The 17,792-nt window shown below is 38.9% G+C and overlaps 1 protein-coding gene across 1 annotated transcript in view; it reads right to left on the bottom strand.

The window, feature by feature from the left end:
• Positions 1–414: 414 nt before the first annotated feature.
• Positions 415–17,792, bottom strand: part of Colec10 (collectin subfamily member 10) — a 38,656-nt gene continuing 21,278 nt past the window's right edge. The window contains exons 3-6 of the mRNA XM_051202485.1: positions 15,530–15,601; positions 5,542–5,595; positions 4,095–4,190; positions 415–1,693 (exon numbers count right to left, since the gene is read on the bottom strand). Coding sequence (XP_051058442.1) covers positions 1,302–1,693; positions 4,095–4,190; positions 5,542–5,595; positions 15,530–15,601 — 614 coding nt within the window. The 3' untranslated portion in view covers positions 415–1,301. The remainder of the gene's footprint in view (positions 1,694–4,094; positions 4,191–5,541; positions 5,596–15,529; positions 15,602–17,792) is intronic.

Raw genomic sequence — 17,792 nt, 5'->3', positions numbered from 1 at the left:
GACTGTGCAACTAGCTTAATCACCTGATAAATGTCAAAGATTTAACCAATTTCTCTAGATAAGCTGAACTGAATAAGGCATTCATGGGAGACCTGACATTGATGTCATCATTTCCTAATGACATCTGGCATAATTAGTACTTTCCCCAGAGATGTAAATGGAAAGTTCACAATTTGGCTAGCAGACATTTGTAGGTCTTAAAACCTTGGTTAGATATTGATTAGTTGTCAACACTTAAGAATACGGAGTTATAAAGTTGCAGCTGTCTGATTTCTGTTCAAATGTCAGGACACTGGCTTGTAACTATGCTGGGTTCTGTGTGGCAGGAACAGTAGCTGCTAAGGAGTAGCTGGTTCCTTAAAAGCACAGGTTGTGCTTAGTGGATACAGGGCCTCGTTTCTTCCAGTTCATCTATTTACACCATCTCTCTGGGCTCTGTAGGACACAGGCTTGTGACTCTTGGTGAATTCGAAGAACTAATGTCAGTAAAATCCCATCTCTCAACCAGTTAGTCATGGGCAATGTCATGAACAGATGGCTTAAGGGGAACATATGCTGTTGATCTGTTTCTTTTACTTCATTAACTGCTTTGCCAGCATTTTAAACAACCTAATCATATGTCACAACCTGTAAGTGGAGCATCAGTTTAGAAGGAGATAAGCTGGAGATTTGTTCAAATGTTTATTTTCAAATGCCAGAGGAAAGCTGCTTTGAGGTTTGCTCTGCAGCTCAAGGTAGCATGCTGCCAACCTGGTAAATGAGTATTCTATACATATTTCAAATGCTGTGCCTGACATAGCCCTGTCATGTCAAAATAATAGGAAGGGCATGTCTGGCAACATTAATTTTCAGAGTGAAAGGCCTCCCACGGTACTTCTCCAGGAGTGACGTATATGATTGAAGGGGAAGGGGCCTTAGAGAGGGTTGCACCTTAATGTTTTTGGAGTTTTTTCAAGGCTTTACCCCCACCTGGCCCCACTCTGTATGCCGAAGGTGAGGAATGTCTACATGAATACATTTATGAAAACAACAAAATGACTACAACATGTGTTGCTTAGAAACAACACTTTCCCTTCATAGTTCTAGAGTCTTCCTTCCGTTAACTCGGGGGGTTAAATAGAAATGTGAGAGGAAGATCCCAAAGCAAACATTAAGTACAAAATTGCCACAGTTCACATAGAACAAGAAGATAGTTGATACAGGGTCCTTTTATCATTTTAGCAAGGCAGTGTAATTAGGAAGGCGCAAATGGACAAAATTGCTGGGAGCCTAGGAAGAGTGACCATGTAACATGAGGGAAATTATCTTTTCTTCTTCACAAACTCACAGACAAAATACATGGTAAGATGACACTCTGTGTCATTCCACCTGCCGGAACTCAGCATCTCCACACAGTCCTCATGGCCATAAGGGTCACTAGGCTCCCCGTCCTTCCAGTTGCTGTAGTTCTGCAAAGGACTGTTGTCTGTGAACACATACTGCCCCTCCCTCTCAAGGTCATTCACCCCAATGAACACTCTGAAGAAACCACTCTTGGCGACATAGTCAGCAATAAGGGTGTTAACGACCTTGTCCTTGGGCATGGCTAGCATCCCTCCCCGGATCCTGCAGTGAGTCAGGGATTCCCTGTAGTTCTTCTCCTCCTGCACAATGTAGTAGAATTTCTCTTCAGTTTCCCGGATCCCTGCTATGACTAAAGGAATGAGAGGAAAAATATTGTAATGTATCTCAAGTAAAGAAGAAGCAAATACCTATGTAATATTGTTAGGTTTCAACGCACTTATTCATCATTCAAGAGCTCGTTTGCAAGGTCATAATGAGGTAGTCATGCCTTTAATTTCTTCTATGCCTTTCTGTTTATCAAATGAGAACAAAAGTCTACCATTTGTCTTCCCTCCCTATCCCCCGTAGCTTCCCACATATCAGTCTTACAGAAGCCTTGGTAACAAAGGCCAGTTAACATGAGCTGCTATCTGGAACATCTCGCCACTTTCTCAAGCTAGCTTATGTTTCGAGTATACTTGTCTCCCTTTTCCTCTACATCCACACTTTTCATGCATGGGAAGACCCTATTGGTCGTTTAGATCTCAGAGAAAATAAGTTTTCCTGCATAAAGCTTTTCCAATGCCCTCTGTGGGACATAGAGTCTTCCATGTTCCCATTGTCCCTTCCAATCTTATCCCCCTTTTATACCACTCAGCACACTCTATTCTCATTGCTTGTGTATATCTTTTCCTGAACTATGAATGTCTTGAGGTCAGTGATCATGTCTGACACCTTCAATCCAGTGCCTAGAACAGCCTAAGAAATGCCAAATGCTTATTAAAAGCAAATTCAGTGGACAATCTAGGTGTAACAAAGACTTATGCCCACTTCAGGTCAAGTTTCTAGGATATGGGTGCACACAATGATTGAGATTATCCACACAGCTGTAAGTAAAACTGAGCTGCTGACTGAATTTCAAGATACTAGGCACTGAAAATCATCTTCAATTTATAATATGGTCTTTGTGCTCATGGCTTCATTTTGGGGTTTTTAGCTTTACCAAGAAATCTTTGGGCACTAGAATGTTATAACTTTTTGGTTCTGGTATGTTCATGACAGTCTGAATCATAGAAGATATAAAATTTCATTTTTAAATTTTGAATATATAGATGTATGTATGTATGTATGTATGTATGTATGTATGTATGTATTTCCCTGTATAGGTCATGCTATGTGAGGATGCCCATGGAAATGAGAAGACAGTACCAGATCCTTTGGAAGTGGAGTTAGAGATAGTTGTGAACTGCAAGGAATTGAACTGGGATCCTCTGAAAGAGCAATACAAGCTCTTAACTGCTGAGCTATCTCTCCAGCCCCAAGGTACAGAATCTTATGTATGGCTTACAACTAGAACTTAAAGCCAATTAAGTTCCTTCTTTAAGTTTTAGTATTTCCTAAGCCTCTCTCATTACATGTTGACTCTGAACAGAAGCTGCCATTTGTGTACTTCAGCTAATGTGCAACACATACATACGTCTAGATTACACTAAGTAAAAGTCCAGCCAGCTGAGATCAGCCATAACAGTCACTACATCAGTTCCTTCAATAAAACTGTCTCAGCAAAGCCCTTTCCAAGTTGAGGACTTTACTGCTTTTTAGTGTGGGAAAATGTATAAGGGGCAAGAAAAATGACCAAGTTCAAAAATTTATAGATACACATAAGAGTGGTATTGAATGTATTGGGAAACGAGTCAAAAAACCCTTCTCTGCTGTCTGTATTCATGGACATGACATTCTCCAAGCTTCGGGTGACTCAAGCTCTTGCAACATAATAATTAAAAACACTAAATGCTATATGGTCGGTAATTATGTGCTACCCCAAGTGCTCGAGAAGGGAGCCATTGCTGCTGTTTATATTTTCTGAGATGTTATTTCTCTTTGACTCTTGGGCCCCTTTATTCTTTTGGCACAGTTTGCCCAACCCTGTTCTTTCCTTCTTCCCTTTGGTGGAGCAGTCTGACTTCATTTTAAGATTTAAAGCCATCTTGTTACAAGGTCAAAATAAGTTTATTCCTGTTTTCAGTAAACTTGGATTTGACCAGGTCTTGACCTATTTTCTAGAATTTGTCATGTTTCATACCCTATACCCTATCCTCTATCCTGATAAGATGTCCTGCCATGTTTCTATGTAACCAAAAACCCTTGGAAATCTCCTAGTTTTGCAACTTGGGAGGTATATAAGCCCTAATTTTTCTTATGTTCAATGCTATTTTTTCAAATCCCACTTTAGGGAGATAGCCCCATCAAACAGAAAATAAAACTTACTTAATTTGACAAAAGAATTTAAGTAATGGTGTTTACTCTTGTTCAGTGGAACTAACACCCTCTTTTAGCAAAGATCCTTCTTCTGAGAATATAACACACCTACATGATTGATTCTGTGCAGTGAAATAAAAAAAATATTGAATTCTGAGAGGGCAATCAATATTTTAGGAGGCTTTTTAACTGTGATACTTAGCTTGACTCAAGGTATTTTACACTAAGGAATGTAGTGTTGAAAGGCCAGATTAGTAAGTATGAAACAGACCGAATAGGTGACCATCTTTTACCATTTTTGATGAACTTCATTGATGTCTTAAGACGAGCAACGCTAATATCCAGTTGTCCAACCACTTTCCGGTATCTCCCACAGTCACAGATGGTCCCTTGTAAAGGACAAAACTATGAATTCACATCGAAGAACACAGAGACCCATTAGAGAGAACTGTTTCTCTCTTCTCAGTGTTTCCTGTGTGTTCTACCATTTTCTGGGTGGTTACATCTCTCTATGAACCTCCAAGTGTTTGACTTTTCATTTAAAACAAGGTTTCTATTTTATTGTATCTTTAAGAATTTGTAAAGCCTCCTTTAGCAAATGTTTGGAATGAGTTAAATAAAAAACTCCAAGTGAGAGGGTTACAAAGAATGAGTGAGACAAACCAGCGTGCTCACATGTTGGGCTATTTGGCATTTTTCTTTGGTACAGAAATGGTCTGCTCAATTTTAGAAGAATTTTTTTTTTACAGCTTCCTTAAAACATATTTGCAGCCAGGCCTCTCTCCTGTTACTGCATTATTCAGGAGCTCACACAGCTCTCCCAAGATGGGAGAAACTTTTCATGATTCAATCACATGTTAGCTCTGATTATCCATGTAAAGTAAAGCTGTTAAGTTCCAAAGACTACATTTAAACACCGTGAATAGATGCAGTTTAAATTTTAAAAGGCAGCTGTCCGGTTTATGGGTTAATTTGTTGTGCAGCTTCTTTTTCTCACCCTGCTTTCTAATTGCCTTGGTTATAGTGAGGAGAAGCAGAATCAAAGAAAATGATGGTAAATCCAAATGATTCTGTTTTATTTCTGTTTAATGACTGCTGGGTATAGTTTTCCATTTCTTTATTACTTGGTGGTATGAGAAGTCAAACTAATCTTATTAGCCAAATGAAGAAATACCCCATTCTTTAATTGACCCATGTTTGTGGATAAAGGCAAGGAACATAAGGCTGTTCTTTGAATGTGTCTTCACTAGACCATTGTGAATAGAAACAACGGGGATTTCCCTTAAAGAAACTACTGTACTTCCTCATATGTAACACTACAAGCTGAGTTCTCTGTGGACCCTCTCAGCTCATGCAGGGCAGGCTCTGTAGCCAGGTAGCCTGAAAGGGTCAGCACAGGAGGTCAGCGTTTGACTCAGATGCTCGGGACATGAGGCAAGGCTGCTGATGCAGTTTCTGGTGTGCACATTGCTCCTGGCTCCAGATATGGAACTCTACTCCCTGGTAGCTTCTCACTGCAAGCATGACAGGGATGGAATGTGTCCTCATTTCCTTCCCTGGCTTGGAAAGTCACCCGTAGGAAGGCAGGAAAGTTCTCTTCCACCATGTCCTCTAACACATGGAAATAAGGTCGAATGCACAAAAGAGGTTGTTTTCTTAAAAACAGTGTAGCTCTATGCTAGACACCTTTGGAGTGCTGTCAGAAATCAACAAAAACCAAAGTGAGCATGTTGTTCCTACCTGCCTTGCCTTTTTCTCCGGGAATTCCGACCAAACCCTTTTCCCCTTTGTCACCTAAATAAAAAGAGTAAAAAAGAAGGCACAATAAATACATAGTGAGTAGTTTCAAGCTGACAAAATATCCTGTAAATCTAAAACCAGAGGAAAAAGCCTTCAAAGTTTTATTTTTGTCATCTCTAATTGATATCCCTTGGCTTTTTATAACTGATTTGGGTTGTTCACAGGCACAGATAATCAGGTGAGCGACACTACTTAGATTGATCACTGAAATATCTGCAGGATATATAAAGAACATTTGGATTTGTGGCACTTACCTCACTTATGGTGTTCTCCTCAGCAACAAGGCTAATACAATTTGCTTCATGGTTTTAATTTTGAAAATACAATTGCTTTGCAAATCTGCATCCACTGGTTACCACATTGAACTGTGTGTAGTTATTATTTTCCAAGTTATTCTATGTGACTTTGACCTTGGAAAAGTACAGATTTTTCTTTCAGATGAACTCAACAAATATTTGCTGTTTACTTTGTGCAAGACCAACGGCTAGGTACTTAGAGAAAATTTATAGAAGGACTAGATAAACCTCAGACTTCAAAGCATTTACAGTTTTTAGTCAAGAAGGGACACATGCAAATATCTACTCTGCTAAGTCATATCACATTAGACTGAAATGTCAACCTTGGCAATTTCTCTTTCTGTTCTTTTTTTTCATGAGACCATTATTGTACTCACTGAGAGGCTTCCAAAAAGTAATTCTCAAAGAAGCAGGCTTTTTGAAATAGAGAAAAAGGAATAGAAACAATGCTTAAATAATAAAAACAAAACTTCAAAATAACTCCTGAAGCCCACATCATACACAATAATAGAAAGGAAAAGTGTTTGATTTGTAAGAGAGAATGTTTGGCTGAGGTTCATGAGGATCAAAAGAGAAGACACTGAGAGGAGTGAAATAAAGTTTCATGCTTCAGTGGAGATCTGGCAGTATAAAAATAAATTATGAAGGATGAACACAGGCTGAAGGTCACCCAGGCTGGAGGGATAGGAATTCTACCATAAGTAGTAAAGGAAGTTAGGGAGCTGGCTGCATGATCCAATAGGACAAAGTAAAGGACAATGTACTCAACAATGAGGTTCTGCTTGATGGCATCTTTCACAAGGCCACTATAAAACTTAGAGGGTCCCTTATATCATTTGCTCTGAGAGTATCATTTGTTATTCTCACCTTTACTTCAAACTCTACTAAAGAGCTATAGTTCTGAAAACAGCTTGGTATTGGCACAAAAATAGACAAGTAGTCCAATGGAATTGAATAGAAAATCCTGATATTAACCCACACACCTACAAACACCTGATTTTTGACAAAACAGCTAAAATTATACAATGGAAGGAGGAAAGCATCTTCAACAAATGGTGCTGGCATAACTAGATGCTGGTGTGTGGAAAACTGCAGATAGATCCATGTCTATTGCCATGCACAAAACTTAAGTCCAAATGGACCTCAACATATATCCAGCCACACCGAACCTCTTAGAAGAGAAAGTGGGAGGTACCCTTGAACCAATTGGTATGGGTGACCGATTCCTGAACATAACACCAGTAGCACAGACACTGAGATTGACAATTAATAAATGGGACCTACTGACACTGAGAAGCTTCTGTAAGGAAAGAAGCACAGTTGAGAAGAAAACAGCAGCCCACAGAGTGGGAAAAGATCTTCACCAACCCCACATCTGACAGAAGGCTGATCTCCAAAATATACAAAGAACTCAAGAAGCTAGTCACCAAAACGCCAAATAATCCAATTAAAAAGTGGGGTACAGAACTGAAGAGAGAATTCTCAATAGAGGAATCTAAAATGGCTGAAAGACATTTCCCATCAGGGAAATGCAAATCAAGGCAACTCTGAGATACCATCTTACTCCTATCAGAATGGCTAAAATAGAAACACCAATGACAGTTTATGCTGAGAAGATGCAGAGAGAGGGGAACACTCCTCCACTGCTGGTGGGAGTGCAAACTTGTACAGCCATTTTGGAGATCAGTATGACGTTTCCTCAGAAAAATGGGAATCAGTCTACTACAGAACCCAGCAATTCTACTCTTAGGCATATATCCAGATGATCCACATCCATGCAACAAAGAAATGTGCTCAACTATGTTCATATCAGCATTATTTGTAATAGCTAGAACCTGAAACAACCTAGATACACCTCAACTGAAGAATGGATAAAGAAGATGTGGTATATTTGCACAATGGAAAAAACAATAGTATCTTGAAATTTGCAGGCAAATAGATGGAACTAGAACAAACCATCCTGAGTGAGGTAACCCAGTCACAAAAAGATGAACATGGTATGTACTCTCTCATATATGGATTTTAGACATAGACCAAAGGATCACCATCCTACAATTCATACCGCCAGAGAACCTAGGATACAAGGAGTATCCCAAAAGAGTCATACAAGGTCTCCCACTGAAGAAGAAAGGGACAAGATCCCCTGAGCCTATTGGGAGAGGGAGTGGCAGTGAGTGGAGAGGGAGTTAGGAGAAAGAGAAGGAGAGAAGAGGAGGGGAGAGGAGAATGTGAGGGACCAGGAAGATTCAGTTGCAGGACGAATAGACAAGAGTAAGAAAAGAGATACCATAGTAGAGGGAGCCATTATAGATTTGAAGAGAAAACTGACACTAGAGAAATGTCCAGAGACTTACAAGTATGACCCCAGCTAACAATGTGAACAATAGTGGAGAGGCTATCTTAAATGCCCTTCCCTGATAATGAGGTTGATAACTACCTTATATGCCGTTCTAGAGCCCTCATCCAGTAGCTGATGGAAACAGAAGCAGACACCCACATCTAAACATTGAGCTGAACACCTGGAATTCAGTTGCAGAGAGGGAGGAGTGATGAGGAAAGGGGCCAAGACCAGGTTACAGAAACCCATAGAGACAGATGACCTGAACAAGGACCTCTGACTGATAGCTGGGAAACCAGCATAGGACTGATCCAGACACCCTGAACATGGGTCTCAGTTAGAAGGCCTGGGCAGTCTAAGGGATATCTGACAGTGGAACCAGGATGTATCCCTGGTGCACAAAAGGACTCCTGGAGTACATTCCCCATGGAGGGATACTCCCTTTGCCTAGAGACAGGAGGGAGGGCCTAGGCCCTGCCCCAAATGACTTCACTGATCCCTCCTGGAAGGCCTCACCCTCCCTGGGGAGTGGGTGGGAAATGGGACGAGAGGGGGACCGGGGGGGGCATGGGAGGATGAGAGGGAGAGGGATATATAAAATAAGAGAAAGTAATTTTTTAAAATCTTATTTTATTTTCCTGGAATATGAATCTTCCACTAGCATTATTTCCAGTCTGTGAGTGCTACCCATCCATTAGCTGTTACCTTAGTTATATTTTTAAATAAGCCTGATATAGCATCATGACCCTTTGTTACAATGCCTACGCATTTGTCTCTCTTAGCTTGTGTTTGGCATCTCATCACCTCATGTCCCCACAGGAAGGGGATACACAGTGTGCTGATGTGAGGTCCTTTGAGAGGAAAATAAGGGGGGGGGGAGTACATTCATCCAAACTATCTCAGAACACATCGAACATCCTTCTCATTTTAATTAGCACTGTTAAAATCCCTTACATTATGTGATTTATAAATTAAATTTCACTGTAAGAATGTATGGATCAGGAACAAATTCATAGTAAATTAAGGCCCTGTGTGACTATCTGCAATTTCAGCATCTTCTGCACATTCTGGATGTTTCTGCCAGGAATAAGAAAGGTCCATATTTGCTTTGGAAGAATGATGGTCTTTTAAGGAAATAAAAACACATCAGAGAACCAGGAGATTGACACCATGATGTACTAACATTTCAAAATAAACTAAAAGTCTGGTAGGGGATCAGAACAGGAAAAGATCCCTGTGAATCACAGTAGAAAGGGCTGCAGTGTGGCCTGATCTTCCTTAGGGAAGTGGCACCTTGAATCCATGTGTGGCTTTTCCTTTAAGGAGCTGTAAGCACTGCCACTGCTTTTCAATGCTCAGACTCGAAGTCCTTCCCTTTGGTAACAAACCAGAAGACAAAGCAAAGCAGTGAAAGTCCAAGGGTTTGAATTCTGAACCTGTTGGTTTGCGGACAGGCTGCTGAATTTCCTCAAGTCTGTGTTTCTTCGTGTCCTAAGTAGTAATAATGGTCCTAAAATGATGAAGTCGTTAAGGGAGCAAATGAAGGAATCCTATGTTGGAAGGAAATTCACACTGGCTTCCAGTCAGAGGATGCTGAGCCAACCTAAGCCACAGGTCAGCAAAGCGCGCTAAGCTGTGCCCCTAGTTCACTTACAGAGGATTTGGTCTTAGTATATGTTTTCAAAACTAATTATGATTTCAAGTCACCCACAGATCTTTATTGGGCCTGTGAGTGGGAATATGTCTATAACAGTGTCTTAAGTCAAGAATTTGAGGTCACATTTGGAGGAACAAAAGAAATCAGAGTGTTTTCAGTGTGAAAGGATTATTGGCCTTAAATAAAAAACATTTATTTTGCTATGAGATTGGATTTACCTATACTAAATCATTCTTATTTCTTATTGCAAAAATGAAATATTGACATCTGGAAAGCTACCTTAACCATGCAGATGACAGCATTAAGGTCAGCCTAGAAAGTAAGTTGAGATTAATCCAAGGTGATGAAAAACTTAGGAGGGCCATGGCCAAATGAGGACAATAAATTTTCAAGAGTTGATTAAAAATGAAATTAGCCCAGGTGAGCCAAAACACTGAATCTCCATTTTTCTTAAGACTTGCTCATAAATTTTGATGATACATCTCTATAGGGGAAGGAAATCTTGGCAGCCAATAGTGGAACTGGTAGAAAAGTAGTACTTAAAGGAATAAAAAATAGAAAATAAGGCTACCTTGTGGAAAATAGTATGTTTTATTTTTCAGTTTTTACCTATACTTATGTGTGGGTAAACACGTGTGTGTTTCTAGGAATGAAACCCAGAGCTTGTGCATGTCAGGCAAGCTTGCTATCACTGAGTCACATCCAAAAATACACATACACACACACACACACATTTTGCAGTTGTACATGTGTTTATGTGTGTGAATATGGTGTATGTTCACCTGTATGTGTGGGTATGTATGCTTATATATGTGTGTTCTTGAAAAAGCCAGAGGAGGACATTGGATGTCCTGTTCTATCATTCTCTGCCTTATTCTGTTCAGACTGGGTCTTTCACTATACAGGAAACCTTACTTGTGACAAGAGAGGCCCCCCCCCCATCAGTGATCTTCCTGTCTCTGCTTCCCCTCCTCCTTACCATAGTGCTGTGATTACAGATGCCAATTGCCACACCATTTTTTAAAATTGGTCTTGAGGATTTGAACCCATGTCCTTGGCTTCTTCAGCAAGTGCTCTAACCTACCAGGTTATCTTTCTTTCACCTTGTTTATATGTTTAAATCAACAGACCCAGTAAGTGTTTCATTCAAGTCTTACCCCCAGGAAGCAATGGTTCTACAGAGAAATCAGACATAGCAGTAAGCACAGAGACAGAGGTCAACTCTGAGTGCTGCATCTCTGAGTGGTGAAGGGGAGACTGACCTGAAGGAGCAAAGCCTCATTAACATATCATCTCCAAACTTAGTTATTCAGCATTTCTGGAGGTCCATCTACTTCAGGGCTTAGTTAGTCACACTAAAGATGGATCACTTTTGCTTGTCTCTCTCATTTATGACTGGTTTCCTTTTCTTCCTTTCTTTCTTCCTTCCTTTCTTTTTTCTTTTTTTGTTGTGTTATTGTTTTGTTTGTTTGTGTTTCGAGACAGGGTTTCTCTGTATTGCTTTGGACCCTGTTCTGGAACTAGCTCTGTAAATCATGCTGGCCTTGAACTCACAGAGATCCACCTGCCTCTGCCTCCCAAGTACTGGTATTAAAGGTGTGTTCCACCAATGCCTGGCTTAACTGATTTTCTTAAATTGTGTGCTGTGATCACATTTGGGGTTACACAAATTAATGTAAGTGTCATGAAAATCTTGGCAGGAGCAAAAGGTTTCTGAAAATGCCAAGAACAAAAGCCAATTCAAAATGAATCATATGGATCTGAGGAATTTGTGGCAGCGAATGCCCATGTTGTATCCTGTGACTTCACTGCACGCTTGATTCTGGGCTCATAGCATGTACACTCTGTAAAGTGTGTTTTGTCATATTATACAACATGAGTGAACACTGTCTGAAATTCCTTGAATCATACTCAAGATGCCTGGATGTTACAGCTTCTAGTGTTTCTACTGTATATACAAAGTTATATAAACATAATGTTTCTGGTAGGGAAAGCAGACATCACATTTTCCTATTGTCATTCCTTAGCAGGTAAATATCAACTTTCTATAGCTGTAGACCATATAGTGTTAGAAGGTTTGATACTTACAATTGCTCTTTGGATTGCTGACTTGAGTTTCACAAAATATCATTAATTGAATTTTTGCTTGGGATTTGGACACAATTATCAGAAGTTTTCGAATTGACCCTAGACGTATTGCCATTTGTACTATATATTTATACAAAACAGCAGGCATCTTTGCACACTGAGTCAACTCAATGGCTCAATTATTACTTTTAAAACATAAATATCCAACTAACTCAGTACTATTTAGTGATAGGACACTGACTTTCCAATGGAAATTGGTTACAACCTTCCATAAAACATTTGGATATTTTTGCATTCTATTCATTTCCATTGGTTTGTTTATTTCAATATTATCTCAACACTATAGTTTTATAGTATTTTAGTTTAGTAATTTGTGTCCTCCAACACTTTTTTAATTATAAAACTATCTTAAATATTATTAGTACTTTTCATTTACCCATACAGTTTGCATTGGCTTATTGATTTTTCAAAAGGATATTTCTGAGACTTTGATCAAAAATGTATTGAATATAAAAACCACGTCTGGAGGCACTGACATAAAAATAATACAGAGTTTTGTAATCTGTATGACTTTACTTCCATTTCCTCAGGTACCCTTTAATTCTATTACCATTGTGTTGTATTTGCTGTAGAGAGCTTATATAAGTTTTGTTAGATTTATTCCTAGGTACATGATAACTTTGATATTGTGATAGTGTTATTTCAATGTAATCAATTTTATACAGAAATCAAGTTTTTTTTGTTTATTTAGCATCCAAAAATCTTATCTATACAAACATCTTATCTGCAGCTTATTAGAATTTCCTGGTTATACAATAAGTTATCTACATATAGTGAATGCTAGTCTATGTTCTACTCTTGTACGCCCTAGTTCCTTATCTTGAATTTTTGCTCTGGTTGGAAGCTCATGAGAAATGTTGGTTAGAGTTGATGCTAGAGGGCTATACTAATCTTGTTTCCAATCTCGAGAGAGACATTTTCAGTGTTTTTATCTTGAATGTTTTTAAATAAATTTTGTTGTTTATATTCTCTTTTTGATCAAGTATGTTCTTATATACTTAGTTTGTTATGTTAAAAAAACAAATTGGTATATGTTTAATTAAAAGATTTTCAGGTTTTCTGGAGTTACAATTAAAAATATGGAGCATTTTCTCAGGCCTCTGTTCTTTGGCAATTCTTCAGAATCAACTGAGGCAGAGCAACTTTGTATTCACATATCCAACTCTTAATTCTGCCTCCTGCTGTACATGGGGCACTGTACATAGGCTGGTGAATGTCCTCAGAAGAAAGTCATATAGAACATACAATGTATCTTTAGTTTGATTTAGTGGCTGTTACTCTCCCATTAATTTTTGCAGTTCTCTCAAACCTTCAAAAAAACATATATATATATATATATATATATATATATATATGTTTATTTTTAAAAACATAGCCAGTTGTAATTTTCAAAAAGATTAACCTGATAAATGTTGCAGCCTCTTGCCCAGGACATGTTTCATTATTAACTATGTTAAGGTGCTTTCATCATTATAACTTGTTGTTGATAAGATATATATGGTCAGATTATTGGCAAGTTTGAGAACAGTCTGGTAAATCTTTTGTCATGTATACCTAGGATGTCTGATTTGGAGAACTCCTGGCTGTCTCTGGCCCTATGTTTGTCAAACATTTTTTTTTCCTTGTCTGTGTTTCCACGTTTCTTGGGGTGGACGCCCCTGAGCATATCAGAACTTCTATTTCATGACTTTTATTGGCCTGCACGGTAGGAGGAGGGAGTATTCTTGGAGGCCATTCCTACATTGTACTTGTTAGTAATAATTTAACTGATTATGGAGGTAACTTCAAACTACATAAGCACACACCCTAATTCCAAACTAAATGTTTTTCTTCACTTAAGCCTGTCTTAGTTCACTCCCTGAATACTTGTATTCACTCCCAATCCATTCACTATAAGAATGAAACTAGATAGAGGGAAATTAGAGCTGGAGACAGTGGTCTTAGCCCATGCTTTGTCAGAGACATTATCACTTCAGGAGTGCAAATGGCTTAGGGGTCGAAAAAAAGCATATCTATCTATCTATCTATCTATCTATCTATCTATCTATCTATCTATCTATAGTATATATGTATATATATTTACATATACATAAACATATTGAATGTACGTATGTATGTATATGTGTACTTGTGTTATGCTTATTGGAGGGACAATCATTTAAAAAGTTTTAAAAATAGAGAGCACTCTTTTAGCTGAAAAGATAAAATGTCTCAATTTCCAAATTTTACCAAGACATGCGGTTGTGTAAACCTGTTCTAGGCCTCCTCTAAGGGTCTTGGGAAGGCTGTGCAAATGAAGAGTTATGAAGCCAACACTTCACAGTTTTTTGAGAGACCCACCAGCTCAGGCTACAGCAAGCTGTCAGGACTGTGAAGAGCTAATGTAGCTTTCCCAGCTGTGAGGACTTTAACTGGTGGTGAACATACAAGAGAGATGCCCATCTGTGTCTTTAAATATTGCTGAAGGAAACTCCTTAAGGAACAAAGTGGGAGGGAGTGGGGTGAGATGCGCAAGAGGAAATACAGAGCCCCCAGGTGATACTAGGGGCCACAGCCTCAGCTCAGACTCCACACCATGCCATAAGGCACTTGATCACTTATGTAAAGGCTTATGAATGATGGAGGGTCCATACAGAATGCATAATTATAATGTTCACAACACTCCGCTTCTTCCAATCTGAACTTTTGTAGAATGACTTCTTCCAAATGTCTTTTCCTGGTGCTTATAAACATGTTGCTGTTCCTTAAGACTTACTTCAGTTTCTCCCCATATCAATTCTGTTTTTCTAATTTTGTGCCTCTAGTACCCATGTTGTTCAGGATTATAATTCTTCTTGAGAAAATCTTATCTTCCTGAATGATCTGAGTTGCTAGCAATGCAAACTGATTCTCTTTCAGCTTTGTATTTCCAACCACGTGGAACAATGCCTATACATATGAATTACTGAATATGAGTACAATTGGGACTTGTTACCATTGTGAGGATTTATGAGAAGGAGGCAGGGGAGGAAAGGTTGGGTAATAAAGAGCAACTATTTGTTTTCTAATATTGCAGCTGCACTTAAAGCAGAATATGTCTAAAGAGATGGGCATTTTTTGGTATATATTTCAGTTTCCTTACCTGCTAATAGGTTATGGAGACAGTATTATTAATTTCTCTACTTATACTTGACTACACTGTGTTTTATGAGTAATCATGACAGCATTTGAGTCATGGTATCACTGGATCTTAGCAATACATCCAGGGAGTGAGTTCAATATAGAGTCTACCAGAATTTTATGCTTCATTCTGTTTTAAAATCTTGCTTAATTTTTCTCCATGTCTTTCTTGTTCTGAGCTGTGAGAGCTTCCTTGTATAAGACTCAAGCTAGGGAGACAGAACAAACACCATTTAAAAGAAAGGAAACTGTCACTTTCATGACATAAAATGTGTCCACCGTGTGCTCCCTTGCTTTAATTTGCACTGGGAAACAACATGATCAACTTACCCTTCTTGCCAATGGGGCCAGACTTGCCAATATTTCCCTGGTTTCCCATGTCACCCAGCTCTCCTTTAACTCCTGAAAAACAAAGCAAGCTATTGTTATAGCATGAGACCTTTTCTTGCTTTTAAAGGATGTGATTAACATGATCTTTAATTTAAGGAAACACACCCGTGTGTGTGTGTGTGTGTGTATTCTACCTCACATATCTAATTGTGAAGGGTTGTTTTCTCAACAGTTGGGTTGATGTGCAGGCATATCTGTGGGGGATTCTCTCGGTCATGCTTACTGTGGTGGGAAGATCCATTCATGGTGGGTAGCAGCACTATAAACACAAGAGAAGTAGGAGCTGGGAGCACACACACTTGCATTACTTTCTGATCCCCCAAGCGTCCTATGGCTTCCTGCCTGTGAGAGGCTGTAACACAGAACCAACCCCACTTTCCTCTTTATGTTTCTTTTTCTCAGAGTGTTTTATCACAGTACCAGGAAATGAAAGCAAGACACTAGAATGTATCCTATGCTATGTAGACTATGTTTAAACAGGGCTAGACAGTAATCTATTAATGGAAACATGAATGATTCTGACAATTCTGCGTATGTTGGTATTAAAATATTTACTCCAGTGACCATCTTTAATGATTCCCCCATGGGAGGCCTCACCCTCCCTGAGGAGTGGATGGGGGTGTGGGATGGGGAGACACAGAGGGGAATGGGAGAATGGGAGGGAGAGGGAACTGAGAATGGTGTGTAAAATAAGATTGTTTTAATTTAAGTAAAAAGTAATTAAAAATATTTCCTCCAGCAATATTCTCAAATGCCCATAGCAGAGGGGTTCTGAAATAAAGGATAGATAAGTGCCAGAGTGGAGCTCTTGTACTTTGTTTTAGATGTGTTCACCTCTGGATACATTTCTGATTTTGCTTTAGGACTGATTTCTCTCTCTACTTTCAGGCAAGATTTGACAGTTTTAGCTACTTCAAAACAGGGAAGATAAGATGTATCCATAAAGTCTGGTGATGAAAAAGACACCAGACATTGTCTTGCTGAGTTTTGTTGCCTTTTTTTTTTTTGGTCTTTTGAAATGGCATCTCACACTGTTGCCAAGACTGGCTTGGAGTTCACTATATGTGCCAGGTTGCCCTCAAATAAGCAGTTTTTCCTCAACTTTCCTGGATGCTGGGATTATCGATGTGATCCATCACAGCTCACTTTATTGCTGGGCTTGTAAACCTAAGGCTTATCATCAGGGACCCTTACAATATTCTAAAGTCATTGCTTGCTTTAAAAAAATGAAAATATTGATAAAGATAAAAATGGGTATGCTGGCACACATCTTTAATTCTAGAATTCAGAAGGCGGAGGCAAACCGATCTCGATGAGTTAGAGGACAGTCTGGTCTACATAACAAATTTCAAACCAGTTAAGGTGACATAGTGAGACTTCTCAAAAAAAAAAAAAAAAAAAAAAAAAAAAAAGGCAAAACAAACCAAAAACCCCACAACTGAATAAATAACAAAAAGATGACAATATAAAAACATTTACTAGTTACAAATTGGTTTTGTGAGAATAACTTAGCAACTGACATAAGAACTTTCAGAATGAGCTTAAGTCAGTATTTCTCAGATTGGGGCTGTAAGGGTTTAAGGGTCTTTCCAACTCTTTAAATCACTCAAACATTTAAAATGAGTGATCCATGGGAACCATTTGCTAAGTGGGAGAGCAACTCAAATGTTTAGAAGATACATGACGGCAACCCAGAAGCTTTTTACTTTTTTAGTTTTAGTACGGTTTATTCTTAGGTTTATTTGTGAAAACATTCAAATAGCATTTGTATTACTCTTGTCTGCTTTGTTTCTATTCTCTGCAGGGCTCGCCACTGCCATGTTATGTCATTTTGTATTATATAGAAAGGGGAGTAAAGAAATACAGAGATTGGGAAAAGATGAGCACTTCAAAGAACCAGGCAGCTCTTTCAATGAACACAGCTTTGTCTCCTATAACTCACAATCTTGTATTTTCTCAGAGATTACTGCTCCCTGAGCCACAGAGTGTGAGCTACTCTGACCAGCCTTAATGATACAGCTTGAGAAATAGGACAGAGTTGAGCCATCAGGCAAAGCTCATAGGAGCCTTGCCTGGTCAGGTAGCTCACACCTGAAACACATTACTCTGGGCCAAAAGAGCATCGTGAAACTGCTAATTTCTGCTAATTTCCAAGACAAGGGACAGGAAAGAATGAACATTTGCACATAAAAGCAGCAATTTC

This window comes from Phodopus roborovskii, unplaced genomic scaffold (assembly GCF_943737965.1).
Source record: "Phodopus roborovskii unplaced genomic scaffold, PHOROB, whole genome shotgun sequence".
Classification (NCBI taxonomy): Eukaryota; Metazoa; Chordata; class Mammalia; order Rodentia; family Cricetidae; genus Phodopus; species Phodopus roborovskii.
This window is presented reverse-complemented; position numbering and strand designations above follow the sequence as displayed.